This window comes from Miscanthus floridulus, chromosome 1 (assembly GCF_019320115.1).
Source record: "Miscanthus floridulus cultivar M001 chromosome 1, ASM1932011v1, whole genome shotgun sequence".
Classification (NCBI taxonomy): domain Eukaryota; kingdom Viridiplantae; phylum Streptophyta; class Magnoliopsida; order Poales; family Poaceae; genus Miscanthus; species Miscanthus floridulus.
In genome coordinates this window covers 33,194,561-33,211,606 of record NC_089580.1, presented here as the reverse complement: position 1 = coordinate 33,211,606, position 17,046 = coordinate 33,194,561, and the positions used below count along the sequence as shown (strand labels likewise).

At 46.5% G+C, this 17,046-nt stretch overlaps 1 protein-coding gene and 1 non-coding gene across 3 annotated transcripts; one reads left to right on the top strand and one right to left on the bottom strand.

Annotated features, from left to right (window-relative positions):
* The first annotated feature begins 10,285 nt into the window (after positions 1–10,285).
* Positions 10,286–13,236, top strand: LOC136477946 (transcription factor PHYTOCHROME INTERACTING FACTOR-LIKE 13-like). 2 transcript variants are annotated; one of them, XR_010764156.1, is made up of 8 exons: positions 10,286–10,584; positions 10,697–11,246; positions 11,356–11,457; positions 11,572–11,637; positions 11,811–11,876; positions 11,968–12,264; positions 12,376–12,779; positions 12,900–13,236. XR_010764156.1 is itself a non-coding variant. In XM_066476230.1 (7 exons), exons 1-7 carry the CDS (start codon positions 10,538–10,540, stop codon positions 12,505–12,507), a joined length of 1,260 nt encoding a protein of 419 aa, XP_066332327.1. In that variant the 5' UTR covers positions 10,286–10,537; the 3' UTR covers positions 12,508–12,790. The 2 variants fall into 2 exon arrangements, 1 of the variants encoding a protein (XP_066332327.1); XM_066476230.1 differs by lacking the exon at positions 12,900–13,236 and having other exon boundaries at positions 12,376–12,790.
* A 2,061-nt stretch (positions 13,237–15,297) lies between these two features.
* Positions 15,298–15,371, bottom strand: TRNAV-AAC (transfer RNA valine (anticodon AAC)). Its single transcript has one exon. It is a non-coding gene; the product is annotated as a tRNA-Val (tRNA).
* Positions 15,372–17,046: the final 1,675 nt, after the last annotated feature.

The window sequence follows — 17,046 nt, the reverse complement described above, 5'->3', positions numbered from 1 at the left end:
GTCCCTGAAAAATCCTACCTTCATAATAGATACACCCCCGACACCCGTGGGCGTGCTCCAGCACGGCGGCGCTAGCTCCGGTGGCTATGTCGGCCACAACAGGCCTTCCCTGCCCTAACTACCAAGCCAACCCTTACCTAATAGTGAACGCGACGCGCCAAGCGAAGGAAGCATGAGCCGGGACGCTATAGCAAGGTCGGACCACGGTGGTGTAGACGCTACAGCCACGGCGACACCGTTTCGGTGAATGACAACAACACTGGGGTAAAAGAGATAACTAGTGAGCTCAAGTGACCCACCACGACACCCCTCGAGGTGGTGATTTGATCAGAGATGGCTTGAGCCTAGCTGGCCATGTGCGCACGGGAGGTGTGGCGGCGCACAGCAATGGCATGACCACGTCAGGGAAGGCTGGGCTACGGTAGCACTTTGGACGAGGTGTGCAGGGTCCTTAGCAGGTGGAGATGAGGCTAGCAGTGCAAAGAATCACCATGTGATGCTTTGGATACGTGGCTTGCCGATGGCGCGTGCCCGGCCGATCTTAAGGACCCGGCGGAGCGGCAGCTCCAAATTGGAGCATGGCAAGGCAAGATTCGCTGCAAGGTGGGGTCATTTGGGTGGCTGGATAGATAGTGGAGCTAAGGGTTTAGTAAATTGCACTGCGATGGCTTCACTATGGCAAAATCAGAGGTGCGGTCCCGGCGACATGGCGGCTGTGAAACAGGGAACTTAGGTGTGGCTTGGCTCGGCGCTGTCGCGGATGTCCACGGAAAGCACAGGCACGCACGGCGATGGGGAACAGCGGGGCATGCAGAAGATGTTGGTCACATTGCCTAGCACGCTAGTCGCTGGCGGCTCGGCACTTAGCGTCGTAGAGGAGGGCAGGTCCAGGAAAACGATGGCATAGCATGGCAGCGAACACGGATGTGATGGCGAGGTTAGGCAGCTATCCCACGCGTGTGCAGCCACGAGGCATAAACGACAATAGTGTCCACGTAGACGATGCATGTGAGCGTGCTTGACGAGTAGCGACACCAGTTCGGCATGGCGACAACGAGCAGAAGGCGTGGGCGGACACGATGGTGACCGAAGCAACCATGCCCACCAGCACAGTGTGTGTGCATGCATGCACCATGGCATAGTAGCAGTGATGGAGAGCAGTAACCTTGGGTGGATGCGATGGAGGCGAGGGAGAGCAGCCAGGCATGGCCAGGCCCAGCGTGCGCGCGCCGTGTGCGAGGGCACGGCAGCGGAAGACCTTGGTCGGTAGCATAGAGCCACGAGTGGGTGTGCACGTGCAGGCATGACGGCGACCGACGTGGCAGTGCCGGGAGCCGTGCGGTGACCGCACCCTAGGCGCTGGCATGGCTCAACCCGTGGCTTGCACGCTTTTTAAAGTCATTTAAAAACTCAAACCCAATGCTTCAAGAGTCAAACCAACTATTCAACACTTAAGAGGGTACCTAGGGCTGTCGAACTAGGCCAAAACATCATGCCACTTCTTAACCCGATCGCTCTACAAAAATTGTTGAATCATGGCTTCGTTGGCCCATTTACAGACTTACGCGAAATGACTAAACCTCGAATGGTTTCGCGTCGAATTTCATTTCCGAGCTATTTGATATACTAGCTATCAAACCCTATCCTCGACCACACATATGTCATCGTTGCCTACAAAGTTCGTACTACAAACTTTATCAAAGTCCGCATAAATATCCTATAACATTTTTATTCGATAAAAATTCGCTTAGAACCCTAAACGATATAAATCAACATGAAATGTAACATTTATTTCTTATTTCAATTGAACGTTTCAAGTTCCAAATATCGATGTATACCCTGTATTATACACATTTACACTCAAGTTTGATGCTCATGCAGTGTTTTAGCAAAAACCGTACAGTGTAACACCAAGGGTGTTACAGGCATGGCCGGCCACAGCAGCGGGCGATAGTGGCTAGAGGCAGGCCTGGCAGCGGTGCATGCGGCGCGTGCGTGTGGGTGCGTGGTGTCCTAGGGTAGCACAACAACACGGCTAGGAGGGTAGGGCCAGTGATAGGGAGGGCCAGTGCGGTGGTAGGCACATGGGCGGTTGGCTAGGGTACATCAACGGTAGCCGCGACGGGTAGCAGGCGTGGTGGCGCCGAGCGCCGGCCCGGTGATCACGCCCAGACACTGCACTCGGCCGAGATAGTGGCATGCATGCTTTTTAAAGTATCCCAAAAACTCAAACCCGATGATCCAAAAGCCAAACCAGTTGTTCTACACTCAAGGGGGTACATAGGGCTACCAAACTAAGCCAAAACCTCATGCCACTACTTAACTCAATCGTTCTACAAAAATTTTCGAACATGGCTTCGTCGACCCATTTTTAGACTTACAAGAATTGACTAAGCTTCAAACGGTTTCGCGTCGAATTCTATTTCTAAGCTAATTGATATAGTTGCTAGCGAATCCCGGTCTCGACCGCAAATATTTCACCATCGCCTACGAAGTTCGTACTACAAACTTTACTAACGTTCCGCATATGCGTTCCATAGCATTTCCGTCCAATAAAAATTCACTTAGAACCCTAAACGATATAAAGCGACATTAAATGTAACATTTGTTTCTTGTTGCAGATGAACGTTTCAAGTGCTGTATATTGATTTATACCATATATTACACACATTTACACACAAGTATGATGCTCATGCAGTGTTTTAGCAAAAACTAGACAATGTAACACCGAGGGTGTTACATAAGTAAACCTCGGTAAAAATCATTGTGTTATCATTTGATTCCTAGATGATTTGTCTTCATTGGTATTCATTCTTACGATTGATTGGTTCATTCCTCAACTCGGCGGTATAACCATCTTGCTCTTTCTCTTTATATTACCACAAACTAGTTATCAAACTAGTTATCAAGCTCTTTAGTGTAGCTAGTCGTGAGAGCTTGTTAGTTTGGTTAGTATGGCTCTTTAGTTAGCCTTTGAGAGCACACTAACTTAGTATAGTGACATAGCCATTATCTAGATAGAGACTATATAAACTAGAATTGTGGTAGGTAGCTTGCATTTTTAGTAGGCTAGCACAACACTCGCTTCGCCTCATATTTGTCTAACCGGTTTGCTAAGTGTTGTTGTAAAAATTTTTATAGGCTATTCATCCCCCTCTAGCCATTAGGACCTTTTAGGTTTTAAGTCACTAGAGGAGGCTTTGTTCCCGTTTCTCTAGAGTCGGTTGATGATCGGCTCCATATCATCAAGTAGTGTAAATTCTGTTTGGATAGGGGATCATGTCGGCGTGTTGGGATTGGCACTAGACTACGATAGACGTGTGTAGAACAAAACTTAGAAGCCAATTATAAATTAAGTTAATCATGCTTCTCAAGAACTCTCTATCAACACCACCAGTTCTTTATGCATCTAGGAGTGAAGATCCATTCACATTATATATTATTGCCAAAGAGGATGTATCAGTGTTGTGTTAATTCAAGAAGACAAAAGAAAAGGATGTGTTATCATCCATGTTGGTTGATGTCTTCTTGATCTTAATACAAGGTATGCTCATGCTTTAAATTATGCTTAGCACTATACTATGCATGTGCTGAATTGAAACATTAATCGATCTAGTACACGCGTGATGGCTTGCCAGGCCGATGTTATTAAGCACATGTTACATCAGCCAATCCTTAGTAGAAGGATTGGCGAATGGGCATACGCATTAATTGTTTGTGATTTGGCTGTTGGGCCATTGAGTATTTTGAAAGGTCAAATCCTCATCAATTTGATTGTTGAGCATAGAATTGATTTAGGAGATGAGATCAGTTACCTGTTTTCTACCCCATGGAGGCTTTATTTCGATTAATCGGCTTGCAAAAGGGGCCAAGGTGTTGGCATAGTCATTATTTCTCACAATGGTGCTGTTTAAGACATCAAGCCGATTAAAAACACATTTGCACCAATATTCAAGCTGAATGTGAAGTTCTTTTATTCGGCTTGGAAATATTGCATTCCATGGAGGTGAAACATGTTAAGGCCTTTGGTGATTCCTTATTGGTGGTATAACAAGTGGCTAGTGAGTTTCAATGATTAAAAGGGGTCGTCATTTGATATGTGCCTTGAAATTATTAATACATTTGCTGAATTTTGAATTTAGTATATTCTAAGGCATGAGTATTTGAAGGTCAACATGTTAGTTCAACAAGCATCTGACTTTGGCATCAGTGGACGTAAATTTCACATCAAAGAAAGGTCGATGAAAGAAATTCATTTATTTTGTATGCAGGGATAGCAGAACTGGCTTAGCCGACTCCCAGAGTCGGCCTAGCCGAGTTGCAGGGTCGGCTAAGCCGACTACCAGGGCCAGCTAGGCCGGTTTGCCCAGTGAGGCCCCAAATCGGCTCGTTTGAAACTCTAGCGATATTAGAGCCAATTCGGATGCTCGGAGAACTCCCATTTTGGATTATTTAAGTAATCCAAGTGCTAAAGTTGATAAAAGTTTTTGGCAATTGGCATGCAACAGTATTATGGTCAATGATGATTTAATTGACTTTCTGTCAAATGCTTGCCTTTGAGATGCTTGAATTCAGGATGTTGGTGCCAACTTGAAGCTTGCCACTTTAACGCATCCTATTGTCAAGTTATGGTGTTTTGGAGTTTGACCATTTAGTCTATTTAAGCAACATGGTGATTCAAACTTGTTGGGGGACCGAATTCATTAATTATATTCTACTTTGGAGGAACACAGAGGCTAGATGTTGGCTGTACCAAACTCAATTTTAGGATTAAGATCAAGCAAAACTATGGTCGGTGGCAATCTAGTTGCTTTATGTTTGCATGATGATTTGAGGAAAGCTAGGGACATTACTCTAGATAAGTTTAAGATAGTAAATAGAAGATATCAGTGAAGGCAGAAAATAGAATTTGTCACCTCAAAACAGAAATTGAATTTGAGCCCGACGAATGTGTTTTTAGTATGCAAGCTTTACTAAAAACAGAGGAGCATATGTTGACACCCAAAAGTGTCCAAAGTGCATAATGGACTTCTCCATCATGTTTCTATCGTCATGATGGCTAGAAAGGATAATTGGATCATCGCATTTGGAGCCCGGGCGAAGAAAACAGCTTTTTTGGGGCTCGATCCAGCCATAGTCGGCTTAGCCGACTCCCTATGTTGGCTAAGCCGACTTGACCAACTTTCTCAAATGCAAGAATGAACTTAACCATTACGTTCCTCTCGCCGAGCTGATCGAAAAACATATATGGTTCGTCTCGTTTGGAGTCTGAATGAATTAATTATGAATTTTGAAAGTTTTTCACCCGAATTTTCTAGGGCCATATCGGCTTAGCTAAGTCCTCTAGTCGGCTAAACCGATTCTTCCTGTTTTTATCACTGGAGACATAGCCCTTGTTTAGTTCGCGAAAAGTTTTCCCAAAAAGTGCTACAGTACCCATCACATCGAATCTTGCGATATTTACATGGAGCATTAAATGTAGACGAAAAAAAACTAATTGCACAGTTTGGTTGAAAAATTGCGAGACGAATATTTTAAGCCTAATTAGTCCATGATTGAACACTAATTGCCAAATAAAAACAAAAATGCTACGGTATCCAAATTTCCAACTTTCCACCGGCATAAGGTTCAGGTGTGGACATCCCTTGAGCGCCGACCAATCTGAAAATCGGCTAGACCCTAAATTGAACGATCTAGCTTCTTATCAAATGTGTAACCAAATTAAGCGTCAACGATACTGCTACATACTAACATACATACTCCGTACATGGATCGTCGTTTGGGGCTTGGGAGACGTGTTTGCAATGCACAAGGCAGCAAGAGAGTCGCGACACAGCCTAAGGAGCCGTAGACTATAGCACAGGCTAGCACCTAGCAGCGGCGTTGCTGTCGGCAGGCTCTTGGTGTCGAGCGCATGCTGATCACAACAATCTTGTTTGAGGTTGAGGATGAGAATGGCCGGGCCCGTCCTGTACCCATCTGTAATCCAAATCTTTTTTGAGCTGACGTCTGGAAAAGAAATAAAAAGAAGCAGATCGAGATCGGATCCGTCGATGAAGACGCTATCCTTATATTCTCCAAGGCTATATATCCTCGTTTTCTTTCAGCTGCAGACTCCTAATTACTAAATTGGAGTACGAAAAATGGGTACTGTCTGATGTTACACGTGTTTGACTTGTTGTTCATTGATCAATGCACCTATCAATCAGTCAGACCGTCACTGTTTATGATTGAGTTTATCTAGAGTTAGACGATCTCCAACAACGAGCTCATATGACCATCCAAACCCAAAATAGATAGCAAGAGACTTAAAATCAGTCTCCAATAGAGTATCTATATGGGAGACCTAGTTTGAGTTGCCTAAGAGGCACAACCGAAATATAGACATCCTCTCTCTTGAAAATCCATTTACAGAAAAAATTATCTTTTAGATCTTGTTGTTGGAGAAGATACCGAATAAGTATCAAACCTTTTGCCTGCAGTACTACCTAAAGAACGAATACGTTTTGTATTTTAGGTGTTGTTGTTGAAGATGGCCCTAGAGCGATAATCCATCATGAGTTGCAGATGGCAAGAATCAGCTCTGCTCATGAATGAATTCCCCTTCACCATGGTACCCATCAGGCACCAAATGCCCGAATGTTCTTGCAGCCTACTCCCTCCGTTACAAAAAAAAAAAAAAAAAAAAATCCTAGCTTTATCCAGGTTCGAAGCTCGTGTCTAGGTTGAAAGCTAGGATTGTATTTTTTTAAGATGGAGGGAGTACTTAAAAAAGATGGATACCACGGTCTGATAAATTCGTTTCCAAAATTTGTTATGCTAAAAATTTAGCTAGTATTTGATTTACTACCAAAACTTGCTAAACTCTTATGTTGGTTTACCAAATCTATGATAATTTTTTTCCTAATTTGGCTTGTCAATCTCTGGTATGGCAAATTTTGGAACTAAACCAAGCAGGTTCTTTTCAAAAAGAAAAAAAATCTGCTTTGACTCTTCTAAAATTTCGACGATTGATCCAAATCCAATCCCTTTGGAATTCTTATTGGAGCTTTGCAGGATCGCTCATGCGTACCACACTCATGAGCCATCCAAAAGGTTACTCTTTTTTTTAACAGATAACGGGAATCTTGTTCCCCCAAAACAAGAAGAAGATGGAGAGGAAACCACAGTGCCTTCAGTTGCAGAGGAGAAACCAACTCTCATTGTTACAGTAGTTTATTTACGCAATCCGAAGCAGCTTGCAGCCATAGCAGCAGCAGAGCAATGGCAAACGATGCTTGCAGGCGGGCTCGTTCGCGGCCGGCCATGAACCCTCATCGCACGCCGCAAAGTTTGTTAGCGGGCCTGCGGCCAGCCGCTAAGCTATAAACTTTGCGGATAAATTTTCGCGGACATGAGACTACGCTGCAAAACCCGTGAGACCCGCTACACTGCAATGGAGGCTACGTGTACACTATCTCTCTGCGCATACAGTAGCCACACATATCCTGTAAGAACTTGGAACCTGCAAGCTAAATTTTCATATCTAGTTAATCGACGAGCAAGGATGATACAGCTTTACACTGATCATTTTAATTTTCATATCCCGGCTATATATATATATATATATATATATATATTGTACGTTCTCAAATATAACAACATCAAGAAACACAGGTACAAAAATAAAGACATATATCATGTAACAAAAGCTATTATTACTAAACAAAGACGTAACATATGGATGTCACTCTGCAACTCTGTATTGACTGAAATATACTTCATGTGCTAGTCAAAAAAATTGGGGTGAAATTTCGGATGAATTTTACGAAATTCGGTATTTTCGGTGGTGGTCGAAATTTTTGCGATACCGAAATTGAAAACCCTGCGTGTCACACGATCATGCTAGAGTGCATTTTCCAAGGCTTAAGTTTTAGTTTTACTACGAATTGATGAACACGATACACAAAGGAGAGTTCTGAATCATAGTGATGCGAATTGATGAACACAAAGGAGCGTTCTGAATCACAGTGATGCGTAATGCAAAGTCCACGGTGATTGTTGAGTTTAGTACATGTGAAGTTTGGCGTGCACTGTGAGGCATCAGCATCCCCCAGAAGCGAACGTCTGCATCTGCGTGACAGCCATGTCGGCCCCATCCTCTCCTGCCTCCTCCACCGCGGCCATGTCGTCGGCGCTTGGCATGGCGGCAAGCATACTTTCCATCTGCGGAGTTTCGAGGTAGAGTGGGCGAAGGAGACGAAGAGCAGAGGAGTACGACACCGTCAGCTTCGACGACAGCGACGGTGGTTCTTGCGGGTTCTTAGCGAGCTTATTGTGTTGTCCAGTGGGCTTGGTGGACCAAACGATGTTAGGCCACGAGGAACTTGCAGCTGAACCGCGTTGTCCACGAACGTTGATTTTGCGGGGCGAGGTGGTGGGCAACGTTAAAAACTCGCCCCGCCTACATCCTGAGATGCATCCATTCCTTGCTCCAAGCTGCCAATTCCGAGGGCCGACATTTATCCCACGCCAAGGGGATCCGACAACGATGCCAACGCTTGTCCGCCTCCGCCCGCCATCGAAATCGCAGCTGCAAAAATTGAGTCCTTCTCATCCCATCCCACTCCCCATTATTTCCTGGGAAAAATCCACGCGAAAATTCCCCCAACCCGCCACCACACGACGGCCTCTCTTCTTTCTCGAGAGAGCGAAGTACAGTGAGAAAACACTCGGCTTACCAGAAGCAGGCTTGTTCGGCTTCTTTTTTCAGCTGGAACAGTGTTTTTCTCTCACAATAATTCAGCCAGATCAGTGTTTTCTAGTCAGTTTCAGCCAAAATTTAGCAAGCCGAACGGGGCCTTAAAACGGGACAGCGGCGCAGCCACCCGGTGTACGAGCACTCCGACTTGTGTGTGCTCATGCCGTGCTACGGTGGCCGTGCTGCTACGGACCTGCCTCATAAAAGCTCCCTGCGCTTGCTCCTGTTTGCAGCTTGCTCGGAGGCGAGGTAGAAGACGACTTCACAAGGCATCTCTGCTCGAGCGAGGCCGTACTCCATTCAGATTCAGGTACTAGACTTGATAGCGGTATAGTTGGCCATGCAGTTCGAGCCCGTCGGCCCGGCCCAAGGCCCGCTTTTTGGCCTGGCCCAAGCACGGCCCCGCCTGGCTTGGCCCGGAGGAGTAGGGCGTGTCTGGGCCTTATCCCAGGCACATGGGCATACACGGCACGGCCTGCTACAGAACAGGAGGCCCACTAGCGGCCCGGCCTGCCCCCCCTCCTCACTCCTCCTCCCCTCTCCCATGGGCCATGGCCCAGCGCAGCCCACGCGCTCCCCACCGTCCCTGCCCTGCCTCCCCCCTCATATATAAGCGGGCACCGGGCACGCCCCGCGGTGGCTCTCCGCCTCACCCCGAACCCTAGCGCCGGCGTCGCGGACGCCCCCTTTCCTTCCCTCGCGCGACCTCTCCTCTCCTCGCAGCGTCGATGGCCGAGCGCGGACACCGACGCCCCCTGCCCCTCCCTCTCCTCGAGCGACGCCACTGCGGGAGCGAGCACGCCGGCCCCGAGCTCCGCCCCAACGCAGATCCGGTGCCAAGACAAGCTCGCCAGCGGGCGGCGGCCACTGCCATCTCCAGCCTCGTGCTGCCTCTTTCCTCGATCCCGCCTCCACCAGATTTGCGACGCTCGTCGTCCTCCTCACCATCCCTCGCCTCCGCGGCGGCGCTCGATCTCCGCCGTGGATTTGGCCACGCTGGGTCTTCTCCACCGCGGATCCGGCTCCCCACCCTTGCCTCGACGCTGGCGCGGTGCCTCCTCCCCGTCTCTGCCTCCCTCACTCACTCACTCTCCCTCGGCGGCGCACGGCTAGGAGCGCACGGGCGGGCAGATCCGGCGACTCCCTCCCTCTTTTGTTTTCTCTCCTCTTCATCTCGCTCACCCCCTCTTCATCTCCTCCTCTCCATCGCTTGAGGGAGGGCGCAGCTCCTGCCCCGAGATCCGGAGCTCCGTCGCTCCCAGCCCCGGCGGCCACCTCCTCCTCACCTCCCCACGCGGCCGCTCAGTGGGCCTCGGGCAGGCACGGCCTGTGGAAATGGCCGTGCTTCTCGGGCCGGCCCGACATGGAAATCGGCCCATAGGACCGTGCCTGGGCCGAAGACCAGGGCCGTGGCCCTGTGAGACATGACCCGGGAGGCACGGCGTGCCATGCTGGCCCGTTGGCTACCGGGCCGGGCCGGGCCGGCCCGTTGGCCATCTATGGATAGAGGTAGACGTCAGCTCACTGCCTCCGTCGTCAGTATTCATCAGCAGCACCACTAGGCTTCTCTCTTCGGCAAACGAGAAGGATAGCTAGCTTTTAGCTTCTCTTCTCCTCCCCTTTCTTGTCTATCTTTTTTTCTTTCTCCTTCTCCTTCACCATCTCTTTGGGTTCTGCTTCGACGGAGAAGTTTCTGGTTTTGATTAGTTCGCTGACGCCGGCTGTTCTTGCCACGGGCCTTCTCTCCTTCTGCAGGAGACGAGGCGTTCTTCTCTGCGACCTAGAAATCCTGACGTGATGGACGGCAATGTGAGGTCGGCGGCGAATCAGAAGAAGTCCATCGTGTAAGGATTCTGTTTTCGCCATTCGCTCCCCTCTCCTTTCGTGTCCATTGATTGATTGATGGTCCCTGGACGGACGCTGATTTGCGCGTGCTCCCTCCAATGGTGCCCGCAGCGCGGACGACGACCTCATCGAGCTGCTGTGGCACAACGGGAGCGTCGTCGCGCAGCCCCAGGCGCACCACAGGCCGGCGCCGCCCTCCGACCGCGACCGCCCGGGCACCAGCGGCCTCACCGGCGAGGAGACCGCCGCGTGGTTCCCGGACACCCTCGACGACGCGCTCGAGAAGGACCTGTACACGCAGCTCTGGTACAGCACCATCGCCGACGCCGCCCCGCAACACGAGGGCACGCTCCTGGGCCCTACCTCGCTGCCTTCGCCGCCGCTGCCGCCGGTTGGGAGCAGCGGCGTCGACTCGAGCTGGGCCGGCGACATCTGCTCCACCTTCTGCGGCAGCAACCAGGTGCCCAGGACGCCGGCAGGGACCAGCGGGAAGGACGCGGCATTGCAGTCGGAGGGGCCGAGCGGTGCCGGCGCGCACGATGGCACATCGTCGTCCGGTGGGTCTGGAAGCAACTATGGGGGATCCGGGCTGCCCAATGATAGCGTCCATGTCCACAAGAGGAAGGAGAGGTGTAGAGACGACTCAGATAGTCCGAGTGAGGTGTCTACTTTGTTCATCTTGTTTGGTTGGTTGTAATAATCTGTATTCTGAACGAACTACTAGGAAATAGGGATGCTTGAGTGGAATAGAATTGATGAGGAAATTGCAGGATGCCGAGTGTGAGGAGGCAACTGAGGAGACCAAACCGTCGCGGCGGCATGGGCCGAAACGACGGACTCGTGCAGCTGAAGTCCATAATCTCTCAGAGAGGGTGAGATCAGAATCAGATTGTGCTAGCAAAGAAAAGCCTATTTTCAGAAAGGCAGGCAGCTTGTTGGTAAATTGTTCTTACAGCGTTCTTGACTGCTGCTGAATGCTGATGTAGAGAAGAAGGGACCGGATCAATGAAAAGATGCGTGCGTTGCAAGAGCTGATCCCGCACTGCAACAAGGTATATTGATACAGTATTATGCATCTTTTCTTGTCAGGTGTGCAAGTCCCTTGAATAATGAAACTCTGTTGGTGAGTGGTAACATATGTCCTTGATCATTGTCAGTATGTTTAGTTTGTTTTTTGGCCATCTCATTTTGTCTTACTTTATTTATCAACTCCAATTGTTTTCAGACTGACAAAGCGTCAATATTAGACGAGACGCTTGAGTATCTCAAGTCCCTCCAAATGCAAGTTCAGGTTAGCAGCTACTCCTACCTAAACTTACATGATCCCATACAAGATCATTTGCTGGTACCGAATGAAACTAAGAAATAAACATGTTTTTTAGATCATGTGGATGACTTCTGGGATGGCGCCAATGATGTTTCCTGGTGCTCACCAATTCATGCCACCAATGGCTCTAGGCATGAATTCAGGTTGCATCCCTGCAGCACAAGGCCTAAGTCAGATGCCAAGATTACCATACATGAGCCACCCCCTGCCAAATCATATCCCTCTGAACTCATCTCCAGCTATGAATCCAATGAATCCACTGAATTCTGCGAACCAGATGCAAAACGGTCACCTCAGGGAGGCAAGTAATCACTTCCTTCACCTAGATGGGCGAACAGCGGTGGTACCTCAGGTGAGATCATAGTATGATGACCCAGATGTCGTGGATTTCAGGGACAATTTCAACCTTTTGTCTGCTCATCACCTAGCTCATTAACTAAATAAACCGTCAATTGTTCTGCAGGTACCAGGACCCCATGTTTATGGACATCAAATAGCACAAGCCGAAGAACCCAATAGTATACTGGAAGTGGCTGCTAGTACTGTTGTGCCAACTTCTAGGGCAGGGCAACCACCTACTTTTGATGGAGTTTAGAATGACCAAAATCTTGTAAGGTGTTGCACTGATAGACTGACAATGATAGCATAGGTACCTCGAGTTGTCTATCTGTACAGAAGTGTCAGCAGTATATTCTTTGACATCTAAGCTTAGTTTCAGAGTTATTATTAGGAGTCTAGTATAGGTAGCAAGACAACTGCCTGTCTACCACCATATTCTATCTGTGGAAGAACTTGAGCTGCATACTGCTGTGCAGTATACTTTTCAAGAGAGAATGGAATGGATGAGTATTATATGAAGCACAACCTGTGAGTTTTAACGGGTGGATCCCTTCCTTGAGATTGAATTGACAGTTTTGTACATATTAGGAAAGAGGTAGATAACGTCAAGACCAGTCGGTTTAACCATCCTTTTCTTGACACTTACAGGATCAAGAAAGGATCTTCTTTCTGGCAATCACTGAAAATACTGACATGATGAGGAACAGGTGGCATCTCTATAGCTGCACTGTAGTATATCTACATCAATATGGCAATATACTTGTCTGGGACATGAATGCTACAATTTACATGTAAATGCAGAGTTGCATGTAGATAGCAACTTTTCTCCCCTGAGATGCCAACTCTGGCTCCTACTGTATGTACAAATGTACTGATCTTAACAACAGTATTCAATCTGCAATCAATTCCTAGGATGTCATAAGGTACTGTGGAAACAATTTTCCTTCGAATACTGTTATACTAAATCAATGAGACGTTTGCAGTTTGTTTGTTTGTTTTTAAATAAAATAAAAAAGGAGTGTTGAAATGTTTGTTGTCAACTGACCAAAATCCAACCAACAGGTCCTAGCTACAGACAGAGTTTGGATAACAAGCCTATGAATCCAAAGTGCATATGTACAGTGCCGGTCCTAAGGGTAGGCCACGAGGTGCGACGGCCGAGGGCCCAAGTGGAGAAGGGGTCTAAGCTCAGGTATACAAATCTTCATGTCCTATAGTTCATTAGGCATTAGCAAACTAATAAGAAGAGAGACATAGAACTGGTTAGGCGGTCCAAAAAGACAACATTGACATTTCTTTTCTAGTTTCATTTCCCCATGGCCCTCGAGTAGAGAGGAGGCGAGGAGTCACGCTGCACACAACACACTCTGATCGTGAGTTCGGAACGTACGCCTTACACGCGCGGAGCTGGCGAGCCACGCCGCCGCGAAGAGCTAGACCACCGGAGACACGGACATGGCGCACGAGGACGGCGACCAGATAGGGCTCCACGACAACGACATCTTGATTCTTTTCTTCTTATGAATTGCGATCACCGATTAGTTGTTTAGGCCAAAGATATTTTTTTCCTTTCTATTTTTAATTCAAATTAATTATTTGTATAGTATTCCAGACTTCTAGTACTTTATACCCATATAGTCATATTTTTCTTCTAATTTACATGTTAGAATTTTATAATGTTACCTAAGAAACATTTATCATGGGTGAGAAAAAAAACGAATATATTATTTTTTTAATCTACATTATTCCTCGATAATTATCATACATCTATAAATATATTCATTAATCTATATTGTTCCTCGATAATTATCAGACACGTTAAATTAAAAATATGTTATTGAATTTGCTTTCATTTTGCAAGTAAAATTAACGCCTATATATTATAAGATTTTATACATGGTTAAGAGGACCCGTTATAATCTTAGGACCGGCACTGCATATGTATATCATATATCAATCAATCTTGTCTTTCTGCCTGCTATTTCTGGGGAACCAACAGTCAAACACCCACAACATTGATCTTATCTGTAGCCTAACTAACACCATTTTCTGCTTGTGGAAAGGTTTGGTCTGCAGGATATGAGCTCGCCAGTCAGTCCATGCATCTGCACACGACGTGGACTGTGGGCATGCTCCAACGGCAACGGTTCAGCATCCTCCTGGCGAACTTGTGGCTCACAGCAGCCGCGAGAATCTGTGTGGAGCCCTAGACTCGTTGGCTACTTGGCTTGTTGCAAGATGCCAGGCTCTCATCTTCAGAGTTCAGAGCGGAGGGGGTTCCCTCTCCAGACTTTTTCTATGATGTTACAGCATTCAAGTGCAGGTTACACTCAAGGCCCTATCAGCACATGCTCACTGCAACCGGTGATGATAGGATCAGATGCTCATATCTCTTGAGGTCTTCTGTCTACCACATTTGGATTGGGTTTGGATCCCTCCCCTGTACTGTACTTCTCCTTGCTCCCCTGTTGCTTTCGACTCATGGTTATTCTTCAGATGCATATATATATGGCTTGGCGCTTTGTCGTTGCCTCGTTGGAATGTTGGGCTATATTACAATCAGAGCTATGGCTGTTTCTGGATCTGGACAGTGATTTTTCGTGTTGCTACTGTTTTTTTTGGCAGTTGTTTCACGGGAACATGTAGCGTGGTATTCTGTGTGTAGTAATAATAATTGACGCCTTTTCCTCCCTGACTTATTAACAAAGGGAAAAGGGAAGCGATGAGCACATGGTAAGCTTCTGGGAGGAGGCTTCGATGTTGATGTCTGCGTTGAGTTTATTAGGGTTCGTCACTTGGGTCGCCATCCATGAGCAGAACAATACTCTGGGATTGATGCCGTGTTTTATAGCTAGACTAGACTAGATTTTGGATGGAGTTCATGCCCAAAGTTGTCTGCATCTTTATCTCCTTTATTTTAGGACTTATCTGAGAGATACAGTTCTTTGCATGCCCAAAACTATTTGATTTGTTCTTTATTTTAGGACTTATTTGATTTGTTATATATATATATATATATAACAGCAAGAAGCAAAACAAAAAGACTTGGCTTCGCCCGGGTTCGAACCGGAGACCTTCAGTGTGTTAGACTGACGTGATAACCAACTACACCACGAAACCTTTGTCCCCCCTTTGGATTGCATGATAGGTAAAGGATACAAAAAGAAAAAACTCAGGAATTGAGATCACATTACTTCTCAATCCTATGGAATTGAAAACAAAGGAAAGTTACATGAGATGCCCTTTGGCAAGAGCTCAGGTGAAACACAGGAGCCCTGTTCGTTTCTCTTATAATCTGTCTTTTTCAGCTTGTTTTTTCAGCCGAAACAGGATTTTTCTCTCACAACAAATTAGCCGGAACAGTATTTTGACTTATTTTTTCAGCGAAGCGAACGGGGCCAGGAAATGTTAGCTGCACCCAGTTTTTAAAAATATGAACTGCACGGCATTGAAAGTAAAGCTAGCCGTTACACACATATGCTAGCCGTTACTACAAGTCCCAAATTGCCTATACATATACACACACATGTTCTTTGCTGATCTGCAATTCGTAGAAGGCCCAAGCCCACAACACCATCAGGTCCTCTCCAAGCATTCAGTTCTTCGCTGGTCTGCATTCGTTAGTAGCCCCAACACCATCAGGTCAGCTCCAAGCACATCAAGAGATCTGCAGATCTGCATACAAATGCAACCTTCTCATTTGCGTCTTGAAGAGACCAAGTAGCTCATCTCCACATCTGCTCAGTCACAAAACACCACAAGAAAGCCTTCTTCACATACAGCTAGCTCCTCTCCAAATCTGGTCAGTGATAAAGCAGGGCAAGAGATCTGACTGGCACAGACACTTTAGTTGGTAAGTCACAAGTCTCATAACTGAGCTTCAATTTCTGCAAATATATATGAACTTTTATTTATGTACGGATGGGCAACTTAGTTCCTTGTTTGGTCTCTACTATATATTAGGTGGTAAACCTGTACAGTGAACCTACAACATAATTGAGTATCCCTAGTTGGTTTTCCATTGTGTAGTCATGGATCCCAACTATCAACGACGATCACAAAATGAAGATGAGTTCAGGTTGTTTGTTCTCACTACAATACAAGATTCGTCACAGCCATCATCTAGTAAGAATCTCATACATACATCAAAACTGTCAGGAGCTGAGCGTGTTCATGAAATCTTAACAGGCCACGAGAACCTAAGTAAAAGGAACTTCCGAATGGAAGTTAGTGTTTTCCAAGCTTTGGTCAATAAGTTGCGTGAGAAGCAACTACTTGCTGATTCAAGAGCTATCTCCGTAGAAGAGAAGGTTTGCTATATTCTTATATGCACTAGCGAGAAATGCAAGTAATGAGACCTTGCAATATGAGTTTCAGCATAGTGGAGAAACAATAAGTCGCCATTTTGGAGCAGTGCTTGATGCAATTACACAACTTACTTGTGTCTACATACGCCCACCTTCCCTACACCCGCACCAGATTTTACGAAGACCAAAATTCCACCCCTTCTTTCAGGTATGAACAAATGCACAATTTTATTTTTTAAATTTCAGAAGGTCAAACAAACTACTTAAAGACAATATACTATATAAACAATGCAATTTTTTTATTGTTGCAGGATTGTGTTGGCTGTATTGATGGGACTCGCATACATACCAATGATACTTCGGGCATGTTTGGTTTCTGCAGTACCTCCTAAAATTTCTGTCACATCGAATATTTGGACATATATATGGAGTATTAAATATAGACTAATTACGAAACTAATTGCACAACTTGCGACTAATTTGCGAGA